Genomic DNA, 17326 nt, shown 5'->3' with positions numbered 1-17326 from the left:
GAATCAGAAAACAGAGAGTGGCAGCGGTTAGTAAACTACAGAAAATTCAAATTCCACAAGATATATTATAGAGTTTTTTGGGCGCCAAGGAAAATATATGTGTTGGTCAGATCTAACCTTAGGGCTCCACTTTGTACCTAAACATTTGTTGCCACAACTATTAACTGTGGAAGCCATGCAAGATCCACCATTTTACCTTTCTTTCCACATTCATCAAGTGCCTCATTATAATGCTTGAAATAAATGCATTAGACGAAAATAATGAAAAATACTTCTGCTGAATTTTTGAATGAAAATAATTCTATTTATTTTTGAAGTTCTGAGCTTTCTTTCATTAAATTTTACGTACCCTTGCATTACATAAATGATATTATAAAATTTATATTTTCAAAGTGCTTTCATCTTTTCCTAAGACCTCACTGTTTACCTTTAACAACCTATGAAACAGAGGTGACAACAAGTGTTAGTATTTCCATTCTAAGTATTTTGTAATATTTAAGAGATAACAAAGTAAGAGATTAAATTACCTGTGTCTGATTGTGTCACTAGTTACTGACAGAGCAGGCTCTTTGACCGGACTCTAGTCCAGTGCTTTCTCTGCCAGACTATTCTGCTCTCAGTTTTTATAGCATTTTAATGTTTAAAAAAAAAAATGAAGCATATAAAACTGTGTTTCAAAAAACAAAAAGTAACTCTATGATAAAATCAAACATTACCTTACAGAATTCATTTTCTTAGGACAAAAGTTCACTTAGCACTTCAAAATATTGACTAATATAATACTTGAAAATGTTATTCTAAATAATATATTACCGTGGGTTCTTTTATAATTCTCTGTCCTCATCTGTGTGTTTTTATTTGGGCAAATGAATCACATTAACTATTTACTAAACTTTAAAAAGTTGTATTTTCCCCACCAAAAAAAAAAAAAAATTACCTGAAAGTAGGTTTGTTTTGTAGGAGTTATTTTAACAATAACACATTCTGCCACCTTCTTCATAAAATAACATAATCCTGACTCCCTAACTGCAGGGCCTGCTTCTAATTTTGATTTGCAGCCATGAAACAATCTGTCTCTACCTTTTCAGGTGGAATTGCCAATGAATAACACAGGGGATGCCTGAGAGATTCACAGTCTAGAAACTAATCTAGCTAGTCTAGATAGTTGACCTCGATAACCTTGACCTCGATAACCTAGGGTCACAACCAGCTATCCAAATGCTGTGCTGGGAAAACATTTCTTTAAGTAGATAATCTAAAAAATGGGGGGGGGGGGGAATATCACTGTAATATAATACTCTTACGTGGACTCTTATGTGGAATTTATTTATCCCCAGTAAAAGGTAAAATTCATTTTGTTTTTAAGAAAAAGACTTCTTGTATCGAACTAGAGAATGTTATTAAATCATTGTGGCATTAATAACATCTATATCAATTGATAGATTTTGGCTGATTTAATGATTTATCAGGTCATTTCTACTTGTCAAGCCATCATTGCCTTTATCTTCAAAAGATAAATACCTATTCCAAAAAAAAGATTATAAAATTTCAGTGTTTCAGGAGATTTCTTTAGCCATGTGTCAGCTCCCTGAGAATGCAGAGGTGTAGAAAAGCTAAGTGACTGGTTCAAGGTCACCTTGCTAGTGAATAAGAAAACCAAAATTAGAACCCTAGTCTCCTTATACATTGCGTAGGACCAATTTGAACGTTGGGCAATTGGGGGAAACATGTATAATACAGGGAATATTTGATCCTTCTAGCTTCACTTAAAATTTTTTTTTTTTTAATTTTTTTTTTTTTAACGTTTATTTATTTTTGAGACAGAGAGAGACAGAGCATGAACGGGGGAGGGTCACAGAGAGAGGGAGACACAGAATCTGAAACAGGCTCCAGGCTCTGAGCTGTCAGCACAGAGCCCGACGCGGGGCTCGAACCCACCGACCGCGAGATCGTGACCTGAGCCGAAGTCGGACGCTTAACCGACCAAGCCACCCAGGTGCCCCTTAAAATTTATGATTATGTGATTTCTATAATGTTAAAAACTTTATTTTTTAAAACTCTTTCAATGTTTATTTTTGAGAGAGAGAGACAGAGAGAGAGAGAGAGAGCATGAGCAGGGGAGGGGCAGAGAGAGAGAGACACAGAATCTGAAGCAGGCTCCAGGCTCTGAGCTGTCAGCAGAGCCTGACGCAAGGCTCGAACTCATGAACCACGAGATCATGACCTGAGCTACAGTCGGACACGTACCTGACTGAGCCACCCAGGGGCTCCAAAATGTTAAAAACTTTAATCTGAAATGAATTGTCATGTGGCCAGTAATTTCTAACATAAAGCTCATAACACATAGAAATTCTATAAAAATTTCATAATTTCTTAAAAATATAAATTAATTGGTGCTTCCTCTCCTTCCCAGTAACTTCCCTCATACCCCTTAAAGTGGAATCTGAAATGAGATAAGCAGTTTATGCTGCTGATCTAGAGTCTCAGAGAAGCAAATATGCAGTGGCTTAACATATGAAATTGTGGGTTTTGCTCACAAGTCAGATAAAACAGCTGTTGACTGAGATGCCCACATAGAAGCTGCCTTTTTCATCTGTTGAAAAAGAAAAGCTTGTGAACAGTCTCCAAGAGCCATATTATTAAAAATTATGGTTCCTCCCCTTTGATGAATGGCGGAGATGCTGATTCTTTAAAATGTGGTTATAATTCCCTTGAGGAAATTCTCCAAGTCCCTAAGTTTGAGGAATTTGGAAGTATAAGAGGACAAGAGTTTATTTATATACAAGCTTTTTTTCCAAGTTATATTTATTTTATTTTTCTCCTAGTCTGCAGAGCACAGCTCTTTTGAGGCTCACTAAAGCCTTCAATGGGCCTCTATATTGAACATAACAATATTTTCTACTAACACCAATATGTCAGAGGAAGATTTCTAGCATATGATTAGAGTTAATGACATATATCTCATCCCTGCCTGCTTCTCTTTTCTTTTTGGGGAAAAAAAAAAAAAAGCATACAACAAAAACAGCCAAGAGTTTAGAATAGAAAAGAATGGGAAGAAATATCATAGGAATGAAAGGAGCTCTTTGGGGGCTTGGGATATTCATGACAAGTAGGTTGCTTAAACTATAACTTATGATAAGTAGAAGCTTCTGAAGCAGAGAGAAATTTAATTGTAATTTAGTGTTACATTACTAGATATTAAAGTATTGAATAATTTCTAACAAGCAAAAATTTAGGATCACAATTTACTTTCCTTGAAATGTATACCCTAACTTGGAAGGAACTACTGAATTTCCTTTCATAAAGCTAAGTTCTTCCTATTCTTGGGGGATATTTTGGAAAGCAAAGGGGAGGGGCTAGTTGAGGATGACAGGACATTGAACCACCATCACCACAGGTGGTTACAATTGGTGTGTGTAGAAATAAGATGGCAGCTTGTGCTGTTTTCATTTCCTGTGAGGGCAGGCCATAGTGGATGCTGTCGACTTGGGAAGAGGGCCAGATACCACCGTTTACCACTTACACATATCATGCAGCCATTCATTAAGGACACTGAATCTTGAGTACTTATTTAGTATGGCATTAGTAATTGTAATCAAATATATTGTGTGTGCTAAGAGAAACATTCACCTAGGAATTGCACAGGTGAGCAAAATCAGCTCCAAGAAAAGTATTTAACATAGATTAGGGGTGCCTGGGTGGCTCAATCGGTTAAGCGTCCAACTCTTGATTTCGGCTCAGGTTCATGGGATCCAGCCCCTCATTGGGCTCTGTGCTGACAGTGTGGAGCTTGCTTGGGATTCTCTCTCCCTCTCATTCTGCCCCTTCCTCCCTCCCTCCCTCCCTCCCTCCCTCTCTCTCTGACTCTCTGCCTGTCTCTCTCAAAATAAGTAAACATGAAAAAATAATTAAAAATAAAACAACATAGAGAAGTTAGGTTGGGATTGCCAGCCATTTTCTCATGCATCTGATTTAAAAGCAGTTCTGGTCATTTACCCCATGGTGCCAAGCTCTCTGCCATGCTCTCTTCTTCATGGCTGCCAGGATTACCACCATGGAGGAGAGTACCACCAGAAGGGCTTGGATTATTCATTGAAAGGCATGATGGGGGTTGGGTGGGCATGAATAGGGGCGAGACTATAATCTAAAGATTTGGGGGTCCAAGCAATTTAACCATTATCTCCAAATAATGTGTAGGACAAATTCCAGTCAAGATGAAGACAATGAACGTAAGCATAATGAACACTACCCTTCTTTCTCGAAACACATAAAATAGAAAATCACAGCTCTGAATAAGAATTGAGACCACATGGGCCAGAAAAGAACCAATACCAGTTACACAGCTAAGATAAAGTTTCAACAAGTCTACCAGGATGGAAGTCAAGATCATTAGACACGCATACTGAAGACAAATGAAACTGGCTTTCTTGGTTAAAGCCAGAAACTGGACAATCACTGCCTATTGTGACCAAAGACTAGATAATTTCTGCAGACCACATAAATTTGAGAATGGGTGGGGGCCTCATTTGCAGTATCTGAAGAAAAAATACAGCATTGGAAACTAGGCTGAGAACTAGCATTAAAGACTTTTCCAGATCAAGTGAGTGTTGTATGCCCAAGCAGAAATTTCACAGGCCACCACCATCCAGATGCCAGGCCTCCTAAAGGAGTTAATTCCCACTACAGATTAACTCGTAGTCAAAGATTATAAAACCCAAGATGAAAGCAAATGCCAAGAAGGAGTGTCCACGGATGAAACAAATAGAATTCATACAAGAACTACAACCTACAAATAGTAAAGCAATTGATAGGGGCTCTTAACATACAGATGTTCAACATGTTTAAAGAGAAAAGGGTACAAATAGACCCCATAAAATAAGAACAGAAGGTTAAGAAATAAGAACAAGTGAATTTGAAAAAGAAACAAGTAGAAACCATAAAAATTTTACTGCCAACTTCTATGATTCAGTGAATTCACAAATGGATACTAACAGTTGCTCCCTGTAGAATGCCTCATTCATTACTGAGGGGGAAAAACACACAGGAACAGAAACACTTGCTTTCTAAAGTCTGAATTATAAAATAAAAGCAATAAAGACAATGACTTTTGAACAGGATGGTTTATTGCGCTGCCCAGCACTACAAGCAAATGACCTACAAACACTAGTCTACTCTTTTAGATATTTGAGAAAGATACTTTGATAGAAGATTATTCTAAAATATAATTACTTTGTCTTTTAGTTCTCTCTTTATTATCATAGGAAACTATGTGGTATTTTTTTTCCTTAGATTGCAAACTCATTAAAAAAGGAGCATGTAATGAACAATTTAATTAGATTGGTTTTGGCTTGCCTAAAAGCTTAAGAAGGTATTAATATTCTAATCAAAAGTCTTGGCGAAATATTCTTGGAAGGATGGATGGATGGAAGGAAGGAAGGGAGGGAGGGAGGGAGGGATCTTCTTTCTTAGGCTTGTTTTTAAGAATGAGGGAAGCTGTCAAGAAATACAAGGTATCTGGTATGAAAGCAATCTGTGGATAAATAGTGCAGTCACCAGGAGCCAACCTTGTGTTTACAGCAGACTGAAAGTTCCCACCTGACTCATGGCCAATGTATTCAGCTGCTTAAGATGATTTTTTTACTCACAGTTTGAAAGAACAACATCCTGGTATTTTTGGCCTTTTAATGGCACAAGAAGGAGCTTACCAATGATAAACCTTAAAAAAAAAATCTTTCATGTTTTTTTAAGCCATGGCTAAGTCAATGTTTAACTTGCATTCAAAAAATAATAGAGATTTTTAAAAAACACATCTAATTAAACACTTACTTTTTGAAAGATATGCCCAATACTTTCATACTATCTCATTTAATTCCTACAACAATCATGTGCAATAAAAATCTCTGTTCCCACTTCTTACAGATAAGGAAACTGAGGCTCATGTTCAGAGAAATGGGGTGATTTACCCAGAGCCATACATATTTGTAATTGGCAAAGAAAGAGTCTATTATAAGTATTTTGAGTCCAAATCCCACCTTCTTTTCCCCAAGAAGAAATGGTGCTATGGAATTCATATAAGCCACAGAGTTTATGTAAAAGCTATGGTGAGACCCAAAAATAGGGAGAGGTGGATCCTCCTGTGTTTTTGATCAGTATATCCTCCCTGCCTAAAACTCTACTGGGAGAAGAATGAAATGTAGCTGCTTTCTGGGACTCATAAGTTTGCTGTTCCTAATAGATCACATCTCTTTCCTTCAGCTCATCAAAACAGCATCCTTTCAGCTTCAAAGGGAAAAGAACCCTACTCTTTCCCACTCACTTAGCATCAGTCATAGGTGCCTACCAGTCACAAGGGTTCCATTTTCCCCACACCACTGCCAAGAGGGTTGTGCGATATCTGTAAATTTACAAGAGCAGCCTCCCATAGCTGATGCTGCAGACATCTGTAAGGAGAGAGAAGTTCAAGTGATGACAATTTCTACTCTACCTCAGCTGGCCAGCTGTTGCCTTTAAGTTCTAACCACTTTGTTTTCCATGTATTCTCCAAAGTCCAAATGCCATCTTCTTTGGGAAGTGCCCCTGATCACTACCCAAGTCCCCCACCAACAAACTGGGTCAATGATAAATACAGAACATTCCACATGACCCTGTTATGGTATAGTATTCAACACTGGAGGTAATTCTGCCTTTAAAGCTCTTGTCCCCCCACAACTAGACTCAAATGCCTCAAAGGAGGAGAAGGACTGTGAACTTTTTCACTTTGCATCCCTCACTCCAGCACCTAGTAGATGTTCCATGAATATGGGATAAATGGATGACAGCCCACTGGATGCACTATTTTCATTTATATGCTTCCCTGTGCTTGTTCCCACTGGTCCTATAACCTAAAATTCCTCTCCCCTTTCTTCTACCCTCCAGTATGTGAGAATTTGTTTCCTTTCCTGGCAGGAAGTCTTGGTCATTACTTATATAAACATTTGTGTAAAGTATTATTAGTATATTTAATGTGACGTCCAGAGTTTCTCCAGTGATATTCTCATTTAAATAATAAATTCCTTACTAAAATTTGCAGGGATGCTCCCCTAGATGTTCAGAGCAACCTTTTATGTATTACATATTAGTCGATATGGATCAATGGGAACTGAAGAAGAAACTGACCTCAGATTGTGATGGAATTGGAGTCCAAAACTATGTTTAAAACTTGGTCCTTTCAAATGCAAACTTTTTCCCATGGATTTTTTTTTTTAATAAATGATGGTTACAATTCTCGCCTTGTCAATAAAATTCTACTCATTCCAGATACAGTATTAGTGGAACCGGCCTGAGATATATAGTCTTAGAGTTAGGCTCAAGAGAGAAAAGAAGAAAAAGAGGAGAATTTCCTCCCTGCTTTCAAGCACTCAAGCTCAGGGCACCAAAGGGATTCCAATGCATTAAGTTTATCCCTTCCTATCTGTTAGTAGCGTCCTTGTGCCCAAGCTGAAACAAATATTTACCTCTGCCCTGGTTTTCAGTTATGCAGTTCACCCAGGCTACTTTTTAATCTTTGAGATTCTTTAACCTTGACATTTCCACTTTTTTCCTAGGCAAAATCCAACTGAAATCAACCAGATGTTAGAAGAAGAATAAGTAAATTAATACACATTAAGGTGTAAATGACTGCTAGCACATAAACCTTTCATGAAGTATTTAGTTTTTAATAGAGAATATTTGTTTACCTAAAGGAATTTATACTTCTAAACTGGCATAATTTCAATAACTATAATAAAATAAACTGAAAAATCAGCAAAATGTAGGGAAATCCTTCTGGGTGAGAAAGAAATAGGTCATATCTCCCTGAGAGCCTAGCCCTAGTTTCCATTATATTATTCCCTCTTTTCATCTTCTGTTTTAGAAACCACATATTTCTAAAAGTACCAAGGATTTTTTTGTCTGTTTTGCTTAGTTTGGGTTTCGATTTTTTAATCCAAGGTGAAGCCTAGGTTAACAATGACTATTTTCTATCTTGATCCTCTCAGGAGCAAAATGTAAACTGTGTTATTAGCCCCACAGAAACTAGTCTCATTATGCTATACTCCTAGCTTTGAAGTTATATGCTATTTACTCATTCATTCATCCATTGGCTGTCGTATTCCTCAGACGTGTATCATCTGTCCCCTGGAATTGGCTGGGGCCTACATTAGTAAATGAGATTATTCGAAACATTAAAACCTGGCTGCCTGAGTCTCATCCCTCTCACAGCACCACTTTACACCAAGATGGACACTACCTTAGGTGTGTGTGTTCATGCAGCTCTCCTGGATGCCAAGCGTAGCTATCCTGGGAAGTCTTATTCCTGTTCCTCATGTGGCCCGGGACACTTTCCTACAAAAAGAATGCACAGCCATGCTCATCTAGGGACCTGCTCCTGGGGTGGCAAGAGGATCTTTACCCAGCACCCGTGCCCTGCCCAGACAGACTTGCCTATGGCATACGCTGAGCTTTTACCTCAGAGTAGGCCTGTACCTCATCCTGTGATGTTACCCCCACAGCATCCTCAGCCTCCCTCCCAAGGGTTTTCTGATGGACTCTGCTAGGGGAGAGTATGTTGATTTTCTAAATCATGTAAGTGAATAGCTTGTTTACTGATTATGTAAAATATTGAAGCAAATATTTGCAGAAGCTTCTGGAAAAACTCAAGTCTTCCTGAATAACTAATTTAATTCAGTAGCATTTTCTGAGATTCAGACTATGCTTTCTTAATCAATGTGGAAGCTAGGATTTACTTCTAGAAAAAATGCAAAGAACCTAGATAAGTTTATTCACATAGCACCCGCATTTCTGTTTACCTGGAGGATATTTATTACTTTCTAGAAAAGCAATATGTTCTAAAAATTAATTTAAATGTGTAATCCTACCCTTTCTTGGTTCAGTTTTTCTCCAGAAAATATGATCTATTTTTTCCTAAGACTAAAGTGGAGTTACTGTATTTATGACTGAAAAATAAAACTATTTGTTTATAACTGAAAGTTCTTTTTTTTTTTTTACCTTTTCATTTTTATTTTCTCCAGGTGCATCTGGCATAGTGTCTAAGACTAATTAACCCAGGAGATCAAAATGATCCTCAACTCTTCCACTGAAGATGGTATTAAAAGAATCCAAGATGACTGTCCCAAAGCCGGAAGGCACAATTACATATTTGTCATGATCCCTACTTTATACAGTATCATTTTTGTGGTGGGAATATTTGGAAACAGCTTGGTAGTGATTGTCATTTACTTTTACATGAAACTCAAGACTGTGGCCAGTGTTTTTCTTTTGAATTTAGCACTGGCTGACTTATGCTTTTTACTAACCTTACCACTGTGGGCTGTCTACACTGCCATGGAATATCGCTGGCCCTTTGGCAATTACCTGTGCAAGATCGCTTCAGCCAGTGTCAGTTTCAACCTCTATGCCAGTGTGTTTCTACTCACATGTCTAAGCATCGACCGTTACCTGGCTATTGTTCATCCAATGAAAGCCCGCCTTCGGCGCACAATGCTTATGGCCAAAGTCACCTGCATCATTATTTGGCTGTTGGCTGGCTTGGCCAGTTTGCCAACTATAATCCACCGAAACGTGTTTTTCGTTGAGAACACCAATATCACGGTTTGTGCTTTCCATTATGAATCCCAAAATTCAACCCTCCCCATTGGGCTGGGCTTAACTAAGAATATACTGGGTTTCTTGTTTCCTTTTCTGATCATTCTTACAAGTTACACTCTTATTTGGAAGACTCTGAAGAGGGCTTATGAGATTCAAAAGAACAAGCCAAGAAATGATGATATTTTCAAGATAATTATGGCAATTGTGCTTTTCTTTTTCTTTTCCTGGGTTCCCCACCAAATATTCACTTTTCTGGATGTACTGATTCAGCTGGGCATCATACATGACTGTAAAATTGCAGATATTGTGGACACCGCCATGCCCATCACTATTTGCATAGCTTATTTCAACAATTGCCTGAATCCTCTCTTTTATGGCTTTCTGGGGAAAAAATTTAAAAAATATTTTCTCCAGCTTCTGAAATACATCCCTCCAAAGGCCAAATCCCACTCAAACCTATCAACAAAAATGAGCACACTTTCCTACCGCCCCTCAGATAATGGAAACACATCCGCCAAGAAGCCTGCCTCATGTATTGAGGTTGAGTCACACACTTGAAGCCTATCTGTGAAGTAATCCTGTGAAAGGAGAAGCAAGAAACACATTCCTCTACGGCACCTCACTACCAAAGGAACATTAGCTACTTTCCAGAATTTAAGAAGAAAAAGGTTATGTGGTCTCAACAAACCTTTCTAAAGCTCTGAACAAAACCTTTTCTTTCCCTGTGCAACAAAACATAAAGTGAAGCCACATTTTGCCACATTTTGCATCAGACAGACGACGGCCACTCAAAGAATGATGTCAGAAGCTAGATGAATGTGTTCACTGGGAAAATTTTACTGGCAGAAATGCCGTCTCCGCAGCCGGCTCCTGTTCTGTTATTTTTGACTCTTCCACATGAAGGTATTTGGAATGTGTTCAACCTTGAGAGGAGCGACAGGAGGTCAGAGCTTAAGATTGCTCTGCCCAGTTTCCAAGGGGCAGTAAAGCTTTTTTGTGCCTATGGCGTTACTAGCAGCTGTGGCCCACCTGGACCTGCCACTGCACTTTTTGTGCAGAGACTTGCTAAGCAGTACTTGTCAACTTTCAGACACTTTTGCGAAATTCAGCTAGTGTCTTATAGATTCACACGGCCGAAACACGCCAGCTAATTGGCCTATTTGTATACGGATATTACTAAAGTCATGTATTAAAGTTAAACTACTTGTAAAAGTGTTACTCCGGTCCCAGGCAGTAGTGTCTTCCCAGTCATATGAGTTTTGTTTCATATCTGAGAAGTATAGATATTTTGTGGTAAAAAAAAAAAAAAGATTGTATACCGTAAAGTATGCCTTATGTTTTAGAAAGTATATGTTCTACTTGTATATGTATTCTATATCTCTAAACTGTTGCTACTTGATTAAAATCTGGCAAAGTTATATTTACATTAAAATACTGTTATTGTAATGTGTTTAATCTTCAATGCTTAAAATATATGCTGATTTATTTTTCAAACAAGTGTAATTATGAACCCAATTCCATTTAAATTTTTAATACAACAGATAGTTTAATACTATTGCTTATAGATTTTATATCCACAGCATGGAATAAATAGACCCTTTTGAGTTTTTCAAAGCTTTTCATACAACAAAGAAAAAATTAATTTTTATAACACTAAAATAAAACATTATTTTACACATAATTATTTTTAATTTTTTTAATGTTTATTTTTGAGAGAGAGAGACAGACAGAACACAAATGGGGGAGGGAAAGAGAGAAGGGGAGAAACAATCCAAAGCAGGCTCCAGGCTTCAAGCTGTCAGCACAGAGCCTGACACAGGGCTCGAACCCATGAACTGTCAGATCATGATCTGAGCTGAAGGCAGACGCTTAACCAACTGAGCCACCCAGGCACCCCCACATAATATTTTTAATAGTAGGACTTTTCTGATTACATACATGATCATTGTAGGAAATGTACAAGATATAAGGAAAGTATTAAATAATAAGTTATATTTAGTTCTCCTTATTAAAAATTATGATCTTTAACATTGGGGTGCATTTTCTTCTACATTTTTGTATTCATTATACACATATCCATACATAAATTATGATATTGGAGTCAGAATATGTACTTTGTATACAGATTTTTCCCATAATGTCATAGCATAGTAGCTTGCTACACCGTTAAATATTTTCCTAAGATATTTTAATAATTGCATAACATTACAAAATAGAGAAAGACACATTCTGATACAGTTAGCTAGTCCTCAAATTGGGACATTTAGCTTTTTCTGATTTTTCGGTATTATAAATTGCACTGTGGTAAATGTTCAAGTAATGAACGTGATAAATTCCTCATATTGTTCTAGATGTGGTACAACTTTATGAACATTTTTAATACTCTTAATACATTTTATCAAATATTTTCCAGAAACCTTATAACAATTTACAATTGTTATATGTCTGAACATATCTCACCACAGTCCCAGCAGCATGAAATATTTACTAGATTTAAACAGAAAAGTAAAATTTACTGTAAGGATCCACATTCTACATGCACAAACAGGGATGCACCTGCCCTAAAGAAAGTACAGTAACATTTCTGCTCCCCTTGGGAAGTTGCCTACTTTTTCTCACTGGAGGCATCGTTGGCTTTAGAGTCCACCTGGAACAGGCTGATGTGATTATCTGACTCAATGAACAGTGATCAAAAGACTGGGGTGATGTATGAAATAGTTGATGGAAGCTACAGGCAAGGGGGGGCATTCAGAGAGCCCTTAGTGGGCCGGCCAGAATCTCCACAAAGCAGCCTATTACATTCACATTCCAAAGGACAGAGAATTTATTTTGAGAATAAGTGTGGTTACATATGTCTCATATTATTTTCCCTTTACATTGTTTTTAATTTCATTAATATAATACCAGCCGCTAACTCTCCAAAGTTCTGTTACTATTTTCACAAAGTATTACCTCTAAAAAATAAATTCTAGCTCATCCCAAATTATAGTGTAAACTTATCCTATTTGAATTCCCTCCAAATCAAACATATGACTGTTCATTTTTTTTATTCAATAGTCATCCCAAACTAAGTGATTACAAGTACTTCAAACTTGCGGAACCATTTGATAAATTACAGTTGATAAGATTTCTGGCAGATAACTATATTTAGATACCCTCTATCTCATGTATTTATTAACTGGCATGAATAACATGTTCCAAGCCTCATTTTCACTTCAATTTCATCAAATTATATTGTGATTTTTTTCCCAATCCCATTTTGTGAAATGGACATTGGTAACTTCAGTGATTAATCTTGCTTCTTCAGTAAGAACAACTTAATATTGAAGTGGAGACTCCACTTACCAAAATGTTAGGATGAGATGCCATAATTTACGCTTCATGGACATATTCTGGGATATTTTAAAATTTAAGCATAAAGGAATAAAACTATGCAGAAAGACAGGTGCCCACCCATCCCCATGTACAGTCCAACAGCAAACGTTTCAATCAGCTTCCATGGGCAGTATGAGATCGAGCCAAGTGTGAAGTACCCTGATTGGCAGCCATGGAAAGACTCACAGAGATCTGATACCACAGTCTCAGTTTTATAACTCTATACACTGGGCCACTTTTCTTCCCCCAAGAAAACATGCCAAAATGGGGAACCAGACAAGAGAAAACAGATTCAGACAAATCACAAAAGTGAAGTGAATGAAGCAAATGAGTCCCAGGGAATTTTGGATATTGGAACAAAAGGTGATTTCCCTGAGGGTAGAGAAGGAAATAAATCAGGAGCTGATGACACTGAGGAGTGAAAAGAAGTCTGGAGGCAGCCACCCACTGCCTCAATGGTCAGGATGCAACCCTCATAAAAGAGGTGCATAGGGATGTTTAGGTCCCCAGAGCCATGTTGTATCCCCCGGACCCAGACCAACCAGAAGATGAGACCTAAATATTAAGGAGGGAGGCAAGTTATAAACAGTAGACAATAGTATGGGGCAACACTCAACTGTATGATTTTTATTTATTTCAGGCTGCATGTTAGGAAGGAAAAGGTCCTCTCTAGAACCAGACTGGAGGCTTTGATAAGACTGAAAAATAAATGTAATGGGAATAAGAAAATGGAAGAGGTGGAATATTTGAGCTAGTGGTCAGAGAGTCAGATTTTTAAAATTTAAAAATTTGAAAGTTAAAATATGATTCTGTAACTATATTCACCATTGTCTGATATATTTGTGTAGTGAACACCTGTGCAACTATCTACACAGGGTGCCTTCACCCTTTATCATAGGAATTTCCCCACCTCACCCAAGGACAGGACCACCACCATTTATTGGCCCAGGCTTGAAGTGAACCAATTACATATATTTTTCCCTAAGAATCCTTCAAACAGATACTGATGAACAGTTGGTCCTTCCCCACTGCTGAAACTTGTGAAATTAAGTTTGGAATCTATTAGTAACCATGTCCCCAGTGAGAGTGAAGTTAACAGAAAAGACAAAAAGTCCTGAGATGCTTGAGTCCTTGATTCTACCTGTGTCTGATGCCCATGTCATACTTCAGAACCAGCGTGCATAGCTAATATCTATATGTGTTCCTTCCTGCTTGACCAATAAGAATTTCCTCTCTGATGGCCAAGAGACACATGAAAAGATACTCAACATCACTCATTATTAGGAAAATGCAAATCAAAACCACAATGAGATATCACCTTAAACCTATCAGAATGGCTAGAATCTTTTTGATTCTAGAAATAACAAGTGTTGACAAGGATGTGGAGAACAAGGATCCCTCATGTACCACTGATGGATATGTGAATTGGTGTGGCCACTGATGAAAACAGCAGGGAGGTTCCTCAGAAAGTTAAAAATAGAAATACCAAATGATCCAGTAATTAAACCCCTGGGAATTTACCCAAAGGAATAAAAAAAAAACTAATTCAAAAAGATATATGCACCACTATGTTTACAGCAGCATTATTTATAATAGCCAAGATATGGCAGCAACCCAAGTGTCCAGTGATATGGATAAAGATGATTTGATATATGTGTGTACACACACACACACACACACACACACAATGGAATATTATTCAGCCATAAAAGAATGAACCTTGCTATTTGCAACAACATGGATGAACCTTGAGGGTATTATGCGAAGAGAAATATGTCAGACAGAGAAAGACAAATACTATGTGATTTCACTTATATGTGAAATCTAAAAAATAACAAACAAAAAGGAAAAACAGACCCATAAATACAGAGAATAAACTGATGGCTGCCAGAGGGGAGGTAGGTAGGGGGATGGGCAAAATGGGTGAAGTGGAGTGGAAGATACAGGTTTCTAGTGATGGAATAAGTCAGAGGAATAAAAGGTACAGCATAGGGAATATAGTCAATGGTACTGTAATAATGTTGTATGGTAACAGATGGTAACTACACTTGTGGTGAGCACAGTATAACATATAGACTTACTGAATCACTATGTTGTACACTTGAAACTAACGTAACATTGTGTGTCAACTATACTTCAATTAACAAATAAATTTTAAAAATTAAAAAAATGCTTAATTAAAAACATGTATTTTTTTCTTTTTTGTAGCAGCCAGGACATCATTCATTTGCCATCCAGCAGGAATGATACCAGTCTAGGTCCCAAAATATATTCTTGGTCCTTAACTTAAAGGGTCATATAGGGCACCTAGGTGGCTCAGTTGGTTAAGCATCTGGTGTTGATTTCGGCTCAGGTCATGATCTCATAGTTTATGAGTTCAAGCTCCACGTGGGGCTCTGTGCTGACAGTGTGGGGTCTGCTTACGATTCCCTCTCTCTCTCTCTCTCTCTCTCTCTCTCTCTCTGCCCCTCCCCTGCTCTCTCCCCCTCTCTCAAAATAAACAGACTTTAAAAACATTTATAAACATTTATAAACTTTAAAAACATTTTAAAAAGTAAGGGGTCATATGGGCTGTCCCTCTTTCATAGGTCTCCTCATGACAGGGTGGGGACAGGACATCCAGCGTAGTGTGTATGTTAGAGGGAAAGAGGTGTGGTGATATAGAAGGATTTGCAGTTGGATGGAACTAAGGGTACTTATTGATAGTACTTACTATTATACATTATTGTAAATGGAGATCTCCCCCTGAGGCGGCACACTGATAAAACACTCTTGTGTTGCCAAAACAATTATATGATCTAGACCATGTGAAATGGTAAGTACAGAGAGGAAATGAGCACCCCATATCACCTGAGAGCTCAAATGACCTGCATGTTCTCTAAGTCTCATCGAACCTCTGAGTACCACTTCCTACCCTAAATCCAATGAATGGACAAGACCTTCGTTCAGTGAGTTGATCTAACTTACTTGAGAAATAAGGTAAATGAGGTCCAAAGGAATAAATTTTCACAATCAGAAAGAGCCAGAATTAGATTACTATCTTTTTTTCAAAAGACTGTAAGTTAGAAGAAGAGAATTCAGCTCTAATAGTGTTTAATTCTAAATCACTCATACACAACTAAGCTCTGCATAATAACCCTCTACGAGTTTAAATACCCTAAGTTTTGCCCTTCAAGCAGAATGATTGAAAAATACTTATCTATGTGCACAAGAGATGTAAATTTGATGAATGTTAATTTTGAAACTATTAAAAGCCAGTTTGCTACTATAATTATTTTGCTTCAAATATCAAAACGGTAAGGAGCCATATATGCCTCTGAGCCCATTTCTTCATTCTTTCGATGTCCTAGTAAGCTTCCTTTGAAAAACTGAACAAAATGACAAATAGTAATCCTAGCTGACCCTCCCAATGAGTTGGGATCTATCTCACAGAACCTCTATGCCTGACGAAGTTCTGCTGTACCATCCAGTATACACAGTTGCTAAATGATAATTTTCACAAAATAAGCTTCAATTCTACTAAATGGCAGATTGAAAGCATGCTGGGGTTCACCAACAGAAAGAAGCCCTCATAGAGTTCACCACAGAGAGGAGAACATCATATATGCAGACTCCTAGGCAGAGTTGCTATGAATCAGCCAGCACCGTATGATGGGAAAGACCACAGATCTGGATTCTCTTTGATCTGGCATTCTCCTGGCTGCTATTGTTATAGCCACATTTCTAAGGAGTATTGAATGGACACAAAGCAAAGTATATTAGCCAGAGGACATGTGAGCATTTCTTTAAAACTGCATCTCAATTTCAATCATTGAAGATATGCACCAACAAAGAAGAAGAGAGTCCCCAGATACATAATCTGATGCCCTTACAAATAAGTAACTGTGTTTTTCATTCATTCGTGTAGCAAGTGGATAGTAGAAAGAACAAGTGAAAGAAAGAGAGAAAGAAAGAAAGAAAGAAAGAAAGAAAGAAAGAAAGAAAGAGAAAGAAAGAAAAGGAAAGAGAAAAGAAAAGAAAAGAGAAAAGAAAAGAAAAGAAAAGAAAAGAAAAGAAAAGAAAAGAAAAAGAGAGGGAGGGAAAGAGAGAGGGAGGAAGGGAGGAAGGGAGGAAAGAAGGAAACTTTCCACTGATATCACTTTTATGGCTGTTCCTTGAGTCCCCCTATCTGTTCCACCTTCTTCCAGAAACAGCCCCCTATCTCCACTCAGTGTCCGCCCCTTCCCACAGTTAGTCCAGAGTATGGTTAGGGCTCTACTCCCATTGCCAGTATACCCAATGGGGAATGTGAGAAGGCCTAACCAAATCTGCCCATCATATTCCTCTG

General features: G+C 37.7%; 1 protein-coding gene across 2 annotated transcripts in view; it reads left to right on the top strand.

Moving 5' to 3' along the window:
- The window catches only part of AGTR1 (angiotensin II receptor type 1), a 44223-nt gene extending 33077 nt beyond the window's left edge, over positions 1–11146 (top strand). For both annotated transcript variants that reach the window (XM_042999288.1, XM_042999289.1), the window contains one exon: positions 9048–11146. In XM_042999288.1, the coding sequence (XP_042855222.1) occupies positions 9094–10182 (1089 nt within the window). In that variant the 5' untranslated portion in view covers positions 9048–9093 and the 3' untranslated portion in view covers positions 10183–11146. The remainder of the gene's footprint in view (positions 1–9047) is intronic.
- The last annotated feature ends 6180 nt before the right edge of the window (positions 11147–17326 follow it).

The sequence above is a fragment of the Panthera tigris genome, chromosome C2 (assembly GCF_018350195.1).
Source record: "Panthera tigris isolate Pti1 chromosome C2, P.tigris_Pti1_mat1.1, whole genome shotgun sequence".
NCBI classification, from domain to species: Eukaryota; Metazoa; Chordata; class Mammalia; order Carnivora; family Felidae; genus Panthera; species Panthera tigris.
This window is presented reverse-complemented; position numbering and strand designations above follow the sequence as displayed.